Source organism: Pinus tabuliformis, chromosome 6, assembly GCF_031772625.1.
Source record: "Pinus tabuliformis cultivar Carrire ecotype Pingquan chromosome 6, CPIR1, whole genome shotgun sequence".
Lineage (NCBI taxonomy): Eukaryota > Viridiplantae > Streptophyta > Pinopsida > Pinales > Pinaceae > Pinus > Pinus tabuliformis.
Genome location: NC_142292.1, coordinates 1150531951 through 1150551875, shown reverse-complemented (window position 1 = coordinate 1150551875; position 19925 = coordinate 1150531951). Strand labels below are relative to the sequence as shown.

The window sequence follows — 19925 nt, the reverse complement described above, 5'->3', positions numbered from 1 at the left end:
TTTGTACCAACGCATACAACTCCTTATCATATGTAGGATAATTTACAACAACACCATTAAAAGTTTCAGAATGAAAAGCAATAGGCTTACCATGTTGTAGAAGAACTGCACCCATGGCATAATCACTAGCATCAGTTTGTATCTCAAATGGCTGTCTCAAATCCGGTAATGCAAGGACCGGAGCTGAACTAATCTTCTCTTTCAAAGATTCGAAATCTTTTTGCTGCTTGCCTCCCCATTGGAAAGCATGCTTCACACTTGTCACTGCATGCATAGGAGCTGCTATAGAAGAGAAGTTAGAGATGAATTTCCTCCAATATTGAGTTGCACCCAAAAAACTTCTTACCTCTGTTATGGATTTCGAAGTAGGCCAATTCACAATAGCCTCGATTTTAACAGGATCTATTCTCAAAGCACCTCCTCCTACTATGTGTCCCAAATAAACCAAAGAAGTCTTTCCAAATTCACACTTTGACATTTTAAGAAATAACTGATTCTTCTTCAAAACATCAAGTACTTTCCTAACATGCATGACATGATCTTCTCTAGACTTGCTGAAAATTAAGATGTCATCTAAGTAGACAATAACGAAATCATCAAGAAAAGGACGCAAGACATCATCCATTACCCGCATGAAAGTTGCAGGTGCATTGCACAAACCAAACGGCATTACAAGCCACTCAAAGAGTCCTTGTTTGGTTTTAAAGGCTGTCTTCCAAATGTCACTTTCTTCAATTCTTACTTGATGATATCCACTGCGCAAGTCTAACTTAGTGAAATATCGAGCATCTTTCAGTTGGTCTAGCAAATCATCTATCCTTGGGAGTGGGTAACGATTCTTTACCGTTATCTTGTTCAAGGCCCTGAAATCAATGCACATACGCCAAGTGCCATCTTTCTTTGGAATCAATACAATCGGTGACCCACATGGCGAAGTACTTGGCCTTATGAAACCCTTGTCCAACAAGTCCTTAATTGGCTTCTTTATTTCAGCATTCTCCATAATAGACATGTGGTACATGCCTATGTTTGGAAGAGGACAATCTGGATGCAAATGGATTTCATGCTGAATCTCCCTCTTAGGAGGCAAACCTGTTGGCTCCTGAAACATCTCATGATATGCATCAACTACATCATACAGTTCTGACTTAAGTTTTGGATCACAATTGTCAAATGACTCATGATTCACATCAACCTTGGGCTTAATCATAAGAAGAACAAAATTCTTACTTGAATTGACCAGCCTTTTTACCTGTCCTGCATTCACCATCGCTATATTTGTCTTCTTGCGATGAGCTCTAACAATGAACTCCTTGCCATCTTTGAAAAGATGATATTTGTTTTCATGGCGATGAAAGATAGCTTTCCTGTCAAAACAAGTAAGGACTTCCCAAAACAATTCCTGCTATATCAAAAGGTACCACATCAAGTTCAACTGTGTCAATAAAATGTGCAGTAATTGCAAAGCGCAATGTGCACTTTCTTGAAACTTGTAAATTTGCATCCTTGCAAATCCATCCAAGTGGATATGGCTTCGGATGTGGAACGGTCTCAAGTTTAAGCTGCTTGACCAAGTCCTCTGATATAAGTTTTGCTTGTGACCCACTATCAAAAAGTGTGTCAATTTTAGTATGTTTTGAAATCACCCTCACATGAAACAGTTCAATTCTTTCTTCCTCATTAGGAGCTTGTACATGGCAGTTTGAGGTACTAGTGCTGGCTTGAGTTTCAATTTCTTTTCCCTTCAAGTTTTTCAAACCCATGGCTGCAATTTTGGTTTCATCACCTGAATCATCCCCTAAATCCTGCGATGTAGATGTAGTAGCAGCAGTTTTCTGTTTCCCTTTGGATTTGTTAGTTTGAGGTCTTTTTTTAGGATGTAATTTCCAATAGTTTTTCTCCTCATGGCCTGGTTTAGAACAGTGTTTACATATCACTTTCTCACTCTCCTGTTTGACAGATGCATTCTTTTTGCCCTTTCCCTTGGAGGTTTTCTCTTTGTTTTTCCCCTTGGGGGGCTTGTTTCTACCCTCTTTAAATGTGTTTTTTCCCCTTGCCTCTAAATGTGTAGCTTGGACACAAACCTCGTCCAGGCTAGTAGGGTTAAACATCAAAATGGTGTGTCTAAGGTAGCTATGCAAGCCACCAATGTATTTCAGCAAGGTTTCTTGGGTTTGTAAATCTACCCCTAACAAGAGAGCTCTTCTCCTGAATTCTTGGGTGTAGTCTTGGACACTCTGACCCTTAAGTTGTCTAAAATTTTGCCAATTCATAATGGCTTTCTGCATGTGAGCAAGAGGATAAAACTATTTTTTAATGGCTAATAGAAATTCAGGCCATGTTAAGGTAACCTTACCAAATTTCTTGATCTCCTCTTTAGTCTTGGCCTCCCACCAGACCAATGCTGCTCCATCCATTCTCAAAGAAGCCAACTGAATCTTTGTGGCATCATCATGCATATTCTGGATCCTCAAGTAAACTTCCAACTACCTAATCCAGTTGTCAAGCTTTTCTGCATTCACTTCACCATTAAACATAGGTAATTCTAATCTTACATCAAGCTTCAAAAAAGGACTTTTTCCAGAGGATCTACGCTTATGCACAGAAGAAGAAGACGCGGATGAAGAGGAAGAAGGTGACGATGGGGGTGGTGGATCACCATTACCTCCATGTCCTTTCTTGGAATGATCATCATCCTTCTTACCCCCTGAAGAGCCCTCTCCTTCATGTGGATCTTTGGACCCTTCTCCAGCCAATTTCTCATTTCTTTCTTGGTACAATATCCTCACCATTTCAGTGAGGTCCAAGAAAGCCTTTCTGAAGACTCTTTCTTCTTCTTTTGGATCCATGTCTGCAGGAATTTCTCCTTCATGTGCAAACATTCTTGAAGCTTCTGCTGAGACTCTTGAGGGTGAAATTGAAGGTGGAGGTGATGGCTCTCTGGCCTTCCTTGACTGAGGATTCTCTCGTTCTCTAGTCAACTGTCCTTCCCCTCTTTTAAGTTTCAACCTGGTAAGCATCAATACTTGCAAGACAGTTAGAAGATCTTTGCACAAAAATAATCAAAAGACAACTACACCAGAGATTGACTGAAAGAGAATTTATCTACTTTGCAATTGTATAACAAGAGCATTTCGAAGGCTTCCTGGCTCGTTTCAGGCTCTGTCTAAAGTTTATTTGACTGCTTTTGATACAAAGAAACAACAACTTGGCTCCGATACCAACTTGATCTGAATTTGAAACTACTTGTAAATGGTTTGCAAGGTATTCAATTCAGATATATGCATGTTTAAAAGATGTCCATATCTTGCAGAAAGAAAACAAATGAAAATTTCAGTTGTTCATGACCCATTTAAGCATAGAAGATTTATTTCCTTTTACTGTTTAACACACTAAAACGAATTTGTTCTGCAAAATAAATCAACCACAGATGCAAATAAAGTTGATAAAGCAGTTCACCCCTCCTGGGCTACGTCTGCTGGGTCCAAAGCTCCCAAATGGGCTTGTCCTTGTTTTAATTAAATGCTCGAATTGAATATATAGTTGAATAGAAGCATCTACAGGTGGAATAGATGGTAAAAACGAATTCAGAACACTTGAATCCTTCAGGATTGACTACTGGTTCACCTCCAATGGATACCTGCAACCCTATACAGTCTTCACAATACTGGGCCCTGGTGGCTCCTAGAACTTTCACGGCTCCAAAAACTCTGCAAATGACCTCAGATGGCTGTAAGACCTGCACCAATGGCTTTAGAAGGTCGAAAATACCCAAAATCAAAACAAAAAAAATTGTCCAAAACCGCCTTTCCTAGCCAAAGTTATGGCCAATTAAAGTTTCTCCAGTCTGCCCCTAGAAAAAACTCCAGCTAACTGTAGTTAGAGGCCAGATAAGGCCGCCAATTTTGGTGGTCCGCCAATTCCGCCACCAAATCTGACCTGATCGCCGGATTTAACTGTCGGTCTTTAATGCGCATGTGAATGGTTTACCTCGGATTGCGCGCTGACTGTTTAACTGTGCTGGCGGTTGGGGCTTAAGCCCTAGGTTCTGGGCCCGAGGTCGCATGGTATGGGGGCTGGCCATTAGGGGTTGGCCCCCTTCGGGCCCCGCCCAAAGTCATTTTAAACTTCAAATAATGTTTTTTCCGCCCATATAATAAGAACTGCTACCGTGGCCTAACGGTAAGGCGTGGGAGTGTTGTAGCATAGGTCGTGTGTTCAAACCACGGAACTCCCAAAATTTTTAAACCATATGCACATACCCTTGCTGACGTCACCTGGGGCCACGTGGCGCCCTCCGAGCCTGCCACGTGGTAGCCTGTGATTGGTTGCCGAAAAAGAATATTCCCTGGAATATTCTATGGAATATTCTTTTTTTTTATTTTTTTTATTTTTTTTTTTTAAATTCAAATTTTCAATGTTATTGAGAAATTCTTCTTTTTGCCATAACTTCCTCATACGGCGACCGTTTTTCGAACCGTTTGCAGCACCAGAATCAGGAAGACGAGCACTTTCCAGTCGTTCAACTTTGAACCAGTTCTAAGCATTTTAAATTTTGAGCATTTTACGACACTTAGGACATGATCACCTAATCACTTTGATCCTTAAATAATTTTGTTTTAGATTTCATACAACATTCCAAGTTTTGCTTCAACTTACATTATGTCAAACTTGTGTATAGGTTTTGCTTCAGCTTGTTGTTGGGCAAAACAATTGTCTTTTTAATTCAGAGCAATAGTTCCAACTCTTCACATTAATTCTCAATCGAGGCAGGTTTTGTTATTGGAAGGCTATTACACAAAATATATGCAAGGGAAAATGATGACTAATGCTAATGAATGTCAAACTCAATTATTGTAATCACACTCTCAGAAATTCAACACTTTGGATGTTACACTCTTAAACCTTATTCACACTCTCAATAAATAAACACATAATGTAGAAAAAAACCACTCTGTCACATTGTCACTCTTATTCATAAAAGAACATCATTCCAGGATACCATTCTCCCAACAAATGTTGAAACACACATTCAAATGAAATGAACACACCATCAAGCTGTAACAAGAATTAAATAACTTTCACACTAACAAAGGGACAAGTCCAAGCCCTATGTTGTCACATAATACATAGGTTAGAATTCTGCAATGATTAAAGAATGAACATGACTACTAATAATAATAACGACAATCACACATGAATTATAACTGAGAAGAAATAAATCAAACAACTACATTACCTTCCTAACCAGTGATCCCTACTAAGAAGGAGGGCCCTTCCTTCCTAGCAAGGGCTAGTACACTACACAACACATAAGTTGGTCAACATAAAGTTATGACACCACGGATGATAGAGATTGCATTAATGAAACATAACGGATTACAATGTCGGTGCTCTCCCCTTCTATCAATGTTTATCTATTTCTATATGTCTATCTCGCGCGGGCAGAGAGTACACCTCTTTATAATTTCATATTACAATGATAAGATCATCATGAGAATCTCTCGATTCTCATGTGATCTAATTTGAGAATACATATTAAAAATTTGATAACAATTTCCAAGGTTGGGAAAAAGATATAACAACTTTCCCAAATTATAACAAATATTAATAAAAAATCCTAATTGTTTCAGTTGCATTGTCCATAAACTTGTCCTTTGACAATTGAACTATATTTTGACCAGACGCTTTACAAATTGATCTTCATAACTAATCAAAGGAGGTCATTGTGTCCAAAATAGATCTTCATTTGTAACAACAATGCTCAGTGAGTCCTTGTCCTGTCCTTGGTGAGGAAAAACTGAAAAGTATAATCCTACAACAACATCTCAACAGACCACAAACTTTGTAATAGCCCTGTTGTCAGTTTTATGAGAAAAATAGCCTAAAATAGTAGTTCTCATGCTAAATTACAAGTATAATTGGATAATAAGGATGACATATAAAAAGAGGCATACATATGTTGATAATGGTTGTTACAGTAGCGGAGTATGGTCTTGAGAATAAAAAAGGGTAATGAAAAGGAAGGAAAATGAGTGCAAAAAGATGTCAATTTCACGTCCCAAAATCTCCCCCAACTTAAGTATTTACATGTCCATATTTGCATGATTTCACGTCCCAACATCTCCATCCCGCTATGCTTCAAGTGATGGTTCTTGTTTAACATCAACATCTTCAGCAGGTTCTTGTGGAACAATGGTTTGGAATTCTTCATCTTGTTCTCCAAATTGAATTCCAAGCAATATAATGGTTGGCCTTTCACAATTTTCTTCCTCCAGCACTTGCTTACATCTATTACATAATCTAAGTAACATTAATTTTGCCACTTATGCCAGGGTTTCTAATCCACTTTGTTTTCTAGACTGAAGTTTCTGTTCAACCATGGTAAGTTGTTTCCTTAAATTCTCATTTTCATCCTTTAATTTATTAATTTATTGAATAAGGAGGTCAATTTCAAACTTACTTGGTAAAGAGACATCTTCTTGTTCCTTTTTGAGCTCCTCCTCTTTCTGTTGTTCCTCAGGTTCCTTTGATTCAGGTGGAACAACATGAACTTTAGGTGTCAGGGTATATTCTTTTACAAATTCTTCTTCTTTCTCTTCATTCTATTGTCCTTCATACTCCTTTGGTTTTGTTGTATCAGTGCATTCCTCAAATATTGGGGTAGTTGATGGTGTAACAATTACCCACACTCTCTTCTTGGGATTCTTTCCACCCAATGGATTTTTCAATTTTCTCTTTTTCACCATAATTTGTATAGGAGTTTATTTTTCAGATACTTCGTTAGATTCCCTGGGAATTTTTGTTTCAGGAACGCCTGCTTTAGCTGACATTGTTCCAAGTGCCCCTGTTTCAACAGTCTCTACTTCATGCCCTTCTTCCTCAATAAGGCATCCATAATAACTATCCTCAGATTGTCCACTAGATATATCCATAGGTTCATTAGTGCATGCTCTTTTTCCTTCAATGAATGTACCAACATACGTTCTTATGGAACTGCATCTCTTAGGGTTTCTGCGATGGGGTTTAGGAGGTGTAACCGCTTTTCTTTGTCTAGAAGTGTAGTTGCTCTACTTTGTCTAGGAGGTGTAACTACTCTATCGTTTAGTATTGTTTCAACACTTACCTCTTGTTCTTCACTTTCACTTTCCTCTGTTTTAGTGGCTGGTGCATGTGACTTTGCCAATAAACCAATCCATGTGCTTCCCTATTGTTGCAGTGAATGAATTATGATTAACTTGATGAACACATGGTTGGTTAAGCAACTCTTTGGATGTTTTTCCATACGCGTTGCCTCTGCCATATGTTGTAAATGTTTTAGCAAATAATAGGGAAAATTTATCAACTGTCCATTTTGAAGATGTGCCAATAACTGAAAACGATAATTGAATATTGTACCAAAATTTCCCTCACAAGTAATGAATTTCTGAATAAAGAAAGCCACATCATCCCAAAGTGAGGGGATGTTCTATCAATACCTCTCATCTTGCTCCTTAATTCCTCTCCTGGCTGTTAAAATATTGCCCTAGTTGTTGGAACTGCTATTTTCCTAGAAAACCAGTAAGCCCCTATCTGAGGTAAACTTATGACCCTGACAATCATGTCCTCTATAACAACAATTCTAAATCCTCTAACCTCTGAATGTTGCTCCTATAGGGTCTGTGCGAATTCCTTAACAATTTCTTCCCTGAAACCATGCAACTTCTCAAAGTAGACTTACCATCCTACATTCCTTAATATTTCTAGGGCTTCAGGATGGTGTAGCAACGCATTAATGGAGTCCAATTCCTCCCACGGTTGTTTTAGAGACTATTATTGCTCATAACTGCTTAAAGAATGTTACATGGTCGCACTTGGTAAAACAAACACTTGTTAGGTTAGAGAATACCAATTGAATGAAATTTGGTAATGGGTAGGGAATATTTAAGGTTACCTTTTCATTCAATGTAGGTTTTTCATCATAAATGACAACTACCAAGAATGATTTCCAAGTAGTCACATTGATTTTCAAAAATGACAGTAGGAATAATGATGGTAGAGGGTAATTACGGAATTAGGATAAGTGTATTATGTGTTAACCAGATGGTAATTACCGAATTGGGGTACAATCGTAGTCTATTGTATGATAGATATGGTACACTCCTCCACCCAACTTAATTACAAAAGTCATCCTCGACATGTGTAACAAAAAAAGTAATATCATCCCCTAAATCCAAATCTTACAAGTAAATAACAATCAAACGTACCTACGTTGACTTACCTTTATGATGACGTAAGGATGTACAACGAAAGTGACTGGATCAATGCTATACAATATTTCATGCATGGCTAAAAGGGAAGCTAAAGTGGACGCTAAAAATAATGCCATAATGAGGAGAAAAATAAGATGTTACACATGAAGCTAAAACAAAAGATAAAAAGGAAGCTAAAGTGGATGCTAAAAACAATTCCATAATGAGAAGCAAAAAAGGAAGTTACACAAGAAGCTACAAAAGGAGCTAAAGAAGAGGTTAAATTGGGTATTTAGGTCGACGCTAAAGTCGGCGTTGTTTGGCACCGACTGGCTGTGATCAACGAAAAAAACACCAAAATTAGCGCCGTCCCGATATTTAAATAGTGCTGATTTTTTCAAAAAGGTGGAGAAAAATACACTAAAATAGTTAGCGGAAGCAAAAAGGGAGCTAAATAGGAAGCTAATCACGTGGATTTGTTGTAGTGCTTCATGTGTCAACCTTTGTGCACAAAAAAACGTGGGGGTTGAAGACTCTAGTATTGTCAGCGTTCATTACCCAAACCATTCATATATTATGGGAGATATCATCCCCTACCCATTAGCAAGAGTGGTGACCACCAATCATGGTGACCAAGATCAAATGATGATGGGTTATACTGCCCTATCCCTCCTTTAACTCTCCCATTATTCGAATTAACTTGACATACCTCCTCTTGTCACTAGTCCTTACAACTCTTAATCGTTACATCCTTGTGATGACTTGTGTCAGTCCCATCCTATCTTCGATTAGACATCCCATCGAGGGTATTTTAAGACCTGCTATATTATTTGATATAATAAATAAAAATTATATTTTGAGTGACTCTATTATTTAAAAAATTAAAAAAATAAAGAGTGTACACACACACATGTTTAAATGATTAATATTTATATTAAAAATTATTGTGGTCATGCTGAATAGTATAATAATGCAAATAGAGAAGGGTTTTCCAATAATCGAAATTCAAAATTCAAAAATAAGTTCTATATTATGAATTGTTTTGTCTTACAACAAATCATTCAATAACATCTTATTGATATTTATCTTAATATAGTAGCCTATTAACAATTTTTTTTGCAAAATATGATTGAACTTATAATCAAGAAAATCATGTTCACTTTAGGCTTCATGTTTATCCTTTGTTACTAGCTTGAGCTCCTCTTCCATGTGTTTTATTTCTAGGTCACCAAGGGCTTGTTGCACTGCTTCATCGTCTTTTTCCAAATATAAAGCGGTTCCAACTGACATCCTTCGATTGGAAATTATAGCCAACGAACTTTTGGCGAGGTTAAGAACCAATTGATACAACATACTACATCAAGCTTCAAGCCTTTTCTTCCGTGCCAATATCTTTAATAGATATGCATGGCCAATGTTCTGATACAACATACACATTGAGCATCCAATTTTTTATTCCATGTTAGTATCGTTAATAGCTATGCATGGCCAATGTTTTGAGCTTCAACCATGTTAGACGCTCAATTCTACAAGTGGAAAATGGCTACTTGATTATCTATAAGAAGCCTCTGGTGTTTCCTCGAGGCTCAACATAGGTTCGAAGCTTTGCACAAAAGACAATCTCTAGGGACCATCTTGCCATGTTCTAACTTTTCTAGGTGCTACTACAAAATAAAATTAACATCGTGCCGATCCACATATAGTGAACTCTAGAATGGTAAGAAAATTCCCATGTTTGACTTGAAATAAAACTCATGTCAAATGTAAATTCTAGCCTCGCTTTTCATGTTCCTCCAAACATAGTGATTTAAATAGGCATGATTCAAACATAACAATCCAAATAAACCTCAAGAGGATAGAACAAACCCAATTTCTCCCATATGCTCAATTTGATCGACTATTTGAGAGTCAACCCATTTTAGATCTTGATTATCCCACCTTTAATCCTCATAATAATTTTAAGGCCAATATGAGACTAATCCTCCATCATGGGCGAAGTGTCAAGGGTTCCTGTAGCCTTGGGGTGTTATTGTTCATCTCTTCCACTTAAATGAGCTCTCCTCCATGGTGGCCCATGCTAAGCCCGTCACAACTTTGATGAAACATCCCATCTAGGGGTATTGTAAGATATATGGATTTGATTTAATAAATAATAATAATATTTATTTTATTTAAAGTATTATTTTGAGTGAGTCTTTTAAAATTTATCATTTTAAATATATATAAAGCTGAGTTGATCACATTTTAAGGTGTCCTAAAATGTGCTTGTTGGTTGGCTATCAAAGAGCTGGATGTTTTTGGAGACTCCAAGACAGTTATAGATTGGGCACAGGGTTCCTCCAACTTCACTCCCCCCTCCTTACATCACTGGATGGAACAAATTCTCTCTTTGGTGTCTAACTTCAAATTCACCTCCTTTGACCACATTTTTCGAGAGTAGAGTCATATTGTTGACAACATATCCAAAAGAGGATGCTCTGCGTTTCCGAGTGTCATCTACTATGAAGTTTTTGTTGATGGTATCCTCCATTGCACTGTTAGTTTATTTCCCTAATGTTTTGTTGGTTTCCTCATTTTAGATTTTTTGGCACATTTTCCTCCTATCCCAAGAAGGATTCATTTCGTTTCTTGCATCAGATTTCATTAGAGAGGTGATATTGAGTCTCTCTCCTTGTTTCGTTTTTGCTATTTCTATGCTCTTTAGGACAAATTATCTTGTACTCATTTGACCGCTACTCTACATGTGTTTTCCATGATATTTTGTTTTTTGCATACACACACACACACACACACACACACACACACACACATATATATAGTATAACACGCACATCCATACACATATATTGAAATGATTAATATTTGTATTAAAAATTATTGTGGTGGCACCAAATAATATAATAATATGAAAAAAGAGGATTTTCCAAGAATTGAATATTCAAAATGCAAAAAATAGGCTTTACATTATGAACTATTCCATGTTACATAAAATCATTCAACAATATCTTAACGTTATTGAGCTTAATGTACTAGCCTAATAACAAAGCTATTTTACAAAGTATAATTAGACCTAGAATCAATAAAATCATGTCCACTATGGGCTTCATGTTTATCCTTTATTATTGGTTTGAGCTCCTTTGCGATATGTTTTATTTCTATGTCACCAAGGCTTGTTATACTATTTCGTCTACTTTTGCCAAATATGAAGTAGACCAAATTAACATCCTTGGATTAGAAATTGTAGCCAATGAATTTCTAGCAAGGCCAAGCACTAGTTGCTATATCATACTACAACAAGCTTCAAGCCTTTTCTTTATTTTCACCATCTCTAATAACTATGCATGACCAATGTTTTGAGCTTCATCTATATTAGAGACTCTATTCTAAAAGTGGAAAATGACTACCTAATTAGCTACACGAATTTTGTCATGTCTCCTCAAGGCTTAACATAGGTCTAGAGCTTTACACGAAATACAATGTCTAGAATGATTATGCCTTACCATCTTCCAACTCTTCTAGGTATTACTATAAAGGAAAATTAAAATCTGACTAGTCCACACATAGTGAAATCCATAATGACAAGAAAATTCCCAAGTCTGACCTGAAATAAAACTCATATGCAATGTCAAATTTGGCCCACTACTTCCACATTCCTCTAAACACAGTGATTCAAATAGACACTATTCAAACATAACAACCCAAACAAACATCAAGAGGACAAAGCAAACCTAATTTCTCCATATGCTCAATTTGATTGACCATTTGAAAGTCAATCAAAGTCTAGATCCTGATTATCCCACATTTAATCCTCATAATCATTTCAAGGCTAATATGTGATATATCCTCCATCGTAGATGAAGTGTGCAAGGGTACTTGCAAACTTTGGGGTGTAATTGGCCATCTCTTCCACCTAAATAAGCTCTACCACTTGTCAATCCTTGTGCTACTCACTATGATAATGGATTATGATTCCTTGTGCTACTCACTATGATAATGGATTATGATTGTTAACACCTAACTTCGGGGATTGGAAATGTGGATAAACATCCTCCTTTTTGTCCTTATAAAATCCTCTTTCAAATGTGTGTTTCCATTTGCCAAGAGATCTACAAGATGATTTTGGTGTTAACACGTGAAAATATACTATGAAGTTGCTATGATTTTAGTGTTAACACATGAAAATATACTATGAAATCGCTATGATTTTAGTGTCAACACATGAAAATATACTATGAAGTCGCTTCTTCACTTCTTTGTGAATTATACGACAAGCCTTCTTAAGACATAAACCTTTGAAATAAAAAAATTATGCATATATTTAATAATAATAAAGAAATTCCATATGAATAAAAAATTTCTTATTCTTCTACAATAAAATAACATATCCTCCATTCTTGATTAAAAAAAAATGGCCTTAACTTAATTATTAACTACTTCTTCTAAACCCCATTCAAAACTAATTTTATATACTTATTGAAATTGAATATGATACTCATATCTACGATATCAATATAAAACATTAATATTAAAATACAATTAATGCAATTATTAAAAAAGGCGTAACAACCTTTTCCATGACACCTTCAATATATGATTAAATATAAAGTTAATATTAAAATAGCACCAATGTAATTATTAAGAAGGCATAACTACCCTTCCATGAAACCTTACAACACATGATAGAATGAAATGTTGAACGCAAGCATGGTGTGTGCACACTCATCCATACCCATACGCCCAAACGTAAAGGGTGAGGATATGTATGTATGTGTATAGACCAACCAAACAAACGTGAAGGTGTATGTATGTGTGTATTGGGATCTTCTTAAGTGTGAAGTCGTGTATATAATGGATATGCGTATTCCATGAGAGGATGTGTAAAGTCGTGTATATAATAATGGATATGCGTATTCCATGAGAGGATGTGTAAAGTCGTGTATATAATAATGGATATGCGTATTCCATGAGAGGATGTGTAGTGGGGAAGGAGGATGAACACATCCTCATTCCTCGTTCAAGTCGCATTATATAATAATAATAATAAAAGTAATCTTGAATCAATTGCATAAAACCATAATTTCAAAAATTTAAAACCATTAGTAGAATTAACCATAATTTCAAAAATATAAAACCATCCGTAGAATTTCCCTGTGCCCATATTTTTTTTTGGAGCATCTCATGATTTTGTTTATGCCCACCCGATAACGACACCAATGACCCATTGTTGCCAGTGAAAGTGAGTTAGAGCATATTCCGCTCTTCCATTTAATATATCTTCGCAGCGCAGCCCAGCCCAGAGATGGAAATACCATAGATGGAAATATTAGAGCGAGGAGGATTTGTTTATCGGCGGCTCAGGGGTGTGAATATGAAAGAACATTTATTTATCAGCGGCGAAGGAATATGGATCTGAATGCGAAGGTGTAGAAGTGTATGTAAAATGAACGAATAAAACAGGGTTAACATAGCTATAACAGCGACAAGTAATCAATCAATCCAGGACTTGTAATCAAGTAACATGGTTAAGCACTTGTCTGTGTTTAAGGTGACATTGGTGTTATCCAGATCAAAAGTGTAGCTGTGGGACCCCTCTGCTTTTTTCCCATCCCAAAGGCCGTTACCTACTTCCCTTCCCTTCCTGGAGGGTTTGAGAGTAAAGTGGCATGATGTTTATCATTAAGACTTCCTAAGCATTATGGTCCATCTACCAATTAGGATCCGTTGACGAGGATTGCAAACATCAGGAGGCTACTTTGTCACTACCTGGAATCCACCTGACGGTTTTGTTGTGCAACAGAGCTGGAGATTGATTGAATTCTGCAGAATAAACGAATCCATAAATCAGTTTGGTTTATCACTGGAGTATATGCGAAAATATAGAGGCGGATTCTTTGAGGGCCGGTTTTGTGGGCGCAAGGAGGTATTCTCTGTGTCGGGGGGTTTAAGAAGGGGTTTGGGAGATGATTCAGTTACTGTTTCTAGTGGTGTTTGTTGAGGGGGCAGTGGCACTGCTTCTGATGATAAAACTGGGTCCCTTGAGAAAGCTGACTATGAATGCTCTGGATCAGGTGAAGACAGGGAAAGGTCCGGCAATGGTTAAAACCCTTGCCTGCACAATGTCTGTGATAATGGCATCCAGCATCACCAGCATTCTCAAAATTCAGAACAGGGCAACCAAGATTGGCACCATGACTCCCATGGATCAGATCCTCTTGAAAACCCACCTGCTGGAGGCTTCACTCATGGGTGGGTATACATACCATTGCCAACTATTCTTCGACCTTTTCTTAATAAGTTGCTATGGATGTTCTTTTGCGTGTTTATGTTTTCGTTGCTTTAGAATGAGCTGTGCTACTTTGATTAATCATGATAGATAGTATACATCTTTCAATACGTAGATCGATGTAGGATGTTAATGTATCCAAAATTACTGTTATGAGGTTCGGGGAATTGCTATTCAATAAGTAAATGTTAATATTTGGAGGGTTTCGGACATGATTGTTTTTACTCTATTGCAAAATGTTTGGAGCTGCATGCATGTGATGTGTTGGTACTTTGTTGCTATATATATCCATGACCTCACGGTTACATATTACATCCTCCGGTGTCTGGTTAGCAGGGCTTACAGACAAGCCAGGCTTTATAAATTCATGAGGTGTTGTTCAAGTTAATTCGACATCTTAGGTGGTGCAGCATATATTGTAATGTGCCCTGCCACTTGGAGGAAGATGTACGCGTGGCCTTAGCCACCTTTTGATTGAAGTGATAGAAATTTTTCTGGGTTGCTTAGTAAGATGTTGTATGTTCAAGCATCATATATGTGACGTACTAGCCTCATACTTTTCACGTTCTATTCTATACACTGCTGTCAATAGAAGTCTAAGGCATCACCGGGTCTATAATAGCTGGAGTTGATAGGGCCACTTGTATTAATTATAAAATAGTAGCTCAGCCAGAGTTGTAGTCTATATGAGAGATATGGGAGAAATTAGCATTATAGGAGCATCACACACGGAGATAAATATACTTATTTGACTTTATTAGTTTGTGTGTTTCTTTCTTGAAGATTTTCTCCTGTTTCGTAGGTGTGGCTAGAGGGATCATGCTAACAGTGGGGCCGTGCTCACCTTTAAGCGTCATACTCTCTCATCACACAGGGAGGATAAGTATAGTTATTTGCCATTATTAGCTTCTGGTTTTCTTGGAGATATTCTCCTGTTTCTTAGGAGTAACTAGAAGGATCATACCAACAGTGGGGCCATGCACACCTTTTAGAATTCAAGAAGTTTTGTCTTGGAGCAGTGAGTGACGTACAAAATTATTCTCCTGAAACCTATCCTACAGGGTTTTGCAAAATACATATCCTGTTGGTAGTAGCTTTCTCTCTAGCATCAAATGAACAATTGTAGCAACTATCTTTTTCATGTAAATGTGAAAAAATGGTCTGCATTCTTTCTGGAATGGCCCATGGGTGCATATGTTGCATGAATGAACTGGGGAACATTATATTAATGCATGCAAATAGGGTTTTGTTTTTGGAAACCAAAATGACAATCTTGAATCATGTGCTGAGTCGGCTGAAGTAGGACCACTGAAGATGGCCAAAAATTTTAGCTGTAAGGGTGATTTATTTCCTTATTGCTATAAGAGATAGCAAAAACTTGATAGCAGTTTTGCAATGTGCTGGACAAAATTCATCTATTGCACTTTGTTATCATGTATGTGCACTAGCTGGTATTGTCCAGACTCCATGGTTGAATGGAGCCATGATCCATCTATTTCTTTTATTGTTAAACAAATTTAGATTATGCCTTCTAGTAGTACCCGCTATTTTAATTTTGTTTGTCAAAATTCCCAACTTCTTTATCATGGAGTGCCCATGAAACTAAACTTGACACTGCGCTATGAACTCCTGCAAATCTATGCCCATGAAACTAAACTTGACACTGCGCTATGAACTCCTGCAAATCTATGCCCATGAAACTAAACTTGATGCAGTGCTACGTAGTATGAACTCCTGCAGATCTATGCTATTATAGACCTTAAGCAATATATACATTATTTTGTGACAAAAAAGAAGTAACACATTAACACAATAAGAGGGAAGATTCAATTCATAACATAGAATCAAATCAGATCTCAAAGGAGCTCTGAACATTTGGAAACACTTCGATAAATTAATAACTTCTTTACAACCATCTCTTTTTTTTCTCATTAAAAAGTACATCATATCCTCTTTAAATGGAGCTCCTACTCAATTATTATCCACTAATAAGATAACTAACTTATTGAGATAACTTATCATTAACTACGAGAGTCCTTATCCAAAATAATCTTCATTTAGCTCTATTTTTATCCTTTCTGCTTCAATATTATCTTTATGCAAATGTCGTTACTTCATGCACCAATAAATGCTATACATCTAACAGGTTGCTATATCTTCACTAAGATTTATCCTCATGCGTGCATGCACCTTATCCATGCATTGTGTCTTCTCGTTCACATGTAATTTCATTATCCTCTTCGCTCCAATGCATGCATCAAAACTCCTTTCGCCATCTTAGACCCATCCATAATTTTTTTGTATCACTATGACAAATTGAGGAAATTTTTTGTATCATAAAAATAAGAAGCTCTAATTCTCTATTTATAAACAATTGGACAGATTGATTTTGTTGTTTCAGGAACAAAGGTACCTGCCATGATAAGGTTGCCGTTTTTTAGAAAATACAAAATAGGACTATTGTTTGGATTCTGGAAAGATTGCTTTCACCTAGGTTGCTAATGCAAGACTTTTGGTATTTGTTTAGTGTGCAGGCAAGGTAATGTATTAAAGGCAATCATTGTTATGATAAAGACAACCCTACATATCAAAATATCACAGACATGAAGCCCTAGGTTGCAATGAACCCTAACGAATATAGACATGCAGTGAATAATATTTTCAAACCCTCATTACTTTCGAGAAGTAGGTAATTTTACTGTCGAACGGAACTCTTCAGTTGAAACATCTTTCCAATCATGCAGTGCATGCTCAACTCATGACTGTTAACTTCAACTGTGGATTAACCTCCTTAATCATACTGGTTAAAGAATTTTTCCCCGTGTCTTCTTGTTCAGGACTTTGGTCAAATCCTAGAGTTTTTGCGTTGCTGTATGTACTGTTACTTAGTCCACTGTTGTGTTTCAGAAATACGTTGTTTATATAGGCCTAATTCATTGCACCCCACTTTTTTTCTTTCCGTGGAAAAATCGTAACTTTCTATTAATTATAAAAAGTTACATAAGTAGATGCACATAGTGAATTCCTTTACTGTCCCAAGCTGCACCACTCAAAAAACTGGTGCCCATAGAAACAAATTCATAGAAACTAAAAACTAAAAAATAAAAATGGGGCTAAGCAAAAAATCTTAGTCACCCTTTTCTCCCTTTCTTTTTCTACTTTTCACCATTCTCCTTGATCAGCAGTGGTTGTTACAATAATTAGTTGATTCTCTTCTGTCTGCCTCAGATGTTCCTTATCTGAGTCTGAACTCCCAGATGTATAAGGACGTTTGAAGCCTGCTACCTCCTTCTCCTTTGGCATTTCTTGGCCTGAGTGACCTTCTGCTCTTGGATTTTGCCAAGCTGATCCCCCTGTTCCATGCTGGCTCAATTCTTCGTTCGTTGAAGATGTCTGTGGATTTGGGATTTCCTCAGTGATGGGGGTTCCCAAGTCCTCCTCTTCCTCTTCTTCGTCGGGTTGTGGTGTTGGGAAATGCCATCCCTTTGGCTTTTTGACAGGTTTCTTTTTCCTCTTGGGATCTTTCTTTGCCAAAGGACATGTGGTTTGTAGATGTCCAGTTTGAAGACAAAAACGACATCTAAATGCAGTGTTCTCATAATCTAAGAACTGGGTCCAACACTGGTTGTTGTGTGTCAAAAGGATACAATCAGGTAGTCCTTTACTGAGGTCTACCTCAACACATATCTTGGCAAAAGTATAAATTGATTCTTCAGTTCTTTGTGTATCCAACTTGATGTATCTCCCCAAAATGTTGCCCATATCTTCCAGTACTTTTGGGTGCCAAAAGTGAAGGGGTAAGTTATGCAGTCTTACCCAGATCGGTATTTTGGAGACCGTCATTGTATTAGCATCAAAATCTGGGAACCATGGGGTGATAAATAATCCTGCGTTTCCCCAGAACCAAGGACCCTCATGTAAAACCTGATCTCTGATCTTTGATGATTCAAATTTTACTATGAAGAAACCCTTTGAGCATAAGTGAATCTCACAATTTATTGTCCAAGTCATAAAGATCCATTGAAAAAGATCCACAGGTTTTGGCCAAAAATCGTTGAACCTTCAAATGATCCACAGGTTTTGGCTAGATCTACTGTCGTTTCCGGAATTTCATTCATCTACTCTACAATATAGGGCCCAAGAATATTGAGGGATTGTTCAGGTTTACCTGATGCTGCAACCTTTCCTTTGAGGGCGTCTTTGAATGACGTAGATCCATTGGTTTGTCCTTTGGCTAAACCCGGGCCCTTGGGGATATTAGATCCTGCTGATCCCCCCCACAACCTCAGGTTAATGATGATCGAGGAATTTTGTTCTATGCCATAGTCTTGTAAGCGCCTATGGTCTTGCATGGATCTACTCGCATAGATTAGGTTTTGCATATCCATTGGGATACAATTTTATTTTATGAATCGCCAATTTCAGATCTCTCACCAATGAATCCATTTGAGTCCACAAGATGATCGATCTTCCTGTTGGGGTTTGTCAAAAATTTGGAAATCTGCATCCTTACCAGAAACATAAGTTTTCTCGTAGCTTACTGATGGATTTGCAAAGGACCCATCATTATTGCTCATTTCTTCATAAAAAACAATAGATCTGTGGTTACCCCTTCTCCCAGTAGAGAGATCTGCCAGATCTGGGCCGCCAGAGTAGCAAACGGTTGGAAAACCCTTCCATTTGTTGCAAACTGTTTTTGCCTAGGGGATCAACTTCCCTTGCCCTGTCCCGTCCTTGATCATCTCTGCATGCTTTGTTCCTTGTGAGCAGCCGATACTGCAGCTACCATGGGGCTCGAGAGCTGCCATGGGGCTCGAGAACTCGATAAATATCAGATCGCTACAAGAAAAAAAGTATTAGGATCCAAGGACGTGCACACATTCTCCGAAGCATGTCCCGATGTCATCGAGATGGTGGGATTCGGGGTCAATGAGGTTGCCGTTCGCAAGGGTTTTCAGTAGTGTGGCTGGTTAGCCCCACGATCGCGTGCTGATTCCCTTCAGGATCTATGGCCAACAGCTTCACGATGCAGTCTGAAACCAACTCGAACTCTAGGGCACCCACTTGTTCCTCAACAAGTACTCAACCTCCTTCACCACCTGTTCCTGGGCAGCCGAGGGAGGTAGGATAGAGTCTCAAACTTGGTGTTCCCGAATAGAGGTCACACCTGCATGCGTCGCACTTGCCCACCATTGCTTGTGGTCTTTTGCTCCCATTTCGCGACAACGTTGCTCATCTTGAAGCTCTCTAATCTATTCGACTTTCTAAGGCGAAGGACACAGGGCACTTCCTCATTGCACCCCACTTTCATCACCACATGACTTCATTGCAATGTTGCATGAAGCAAGGACGAGTGGATGTGTTTTTGGGAAGCAACGTGTTGGAAGTGTTATTTTCCAAAAATATTCAGA

At 37.7% G+C, this 19925-nt stretch overlaps 1 protein-coding gene across 1 annotated transcript in view; it reads left to right on the top strand.

Moving 5' to 3' along the window:
- The first annotated feature begins 13450 nt into the window (after window positions 1-13450).
- LOC149262905 (uncharacterized) overlaps window positions 13451-19925 on the top strand; it is an 81563-nt gene continuing 75088 nt past the window's right edge. The window contains exon 1 of the mRNA XM_089425394.1: window positions 13451-14477. Within this exon, the coding sequence (XP_089281520.1) occupies window positions 14192-14477 (286 nt within the window). The 5' untranslated portion in view covers window positions 13451-14191. The remainder of the gene's footprint in view (window positions 14478-19925) is intronic.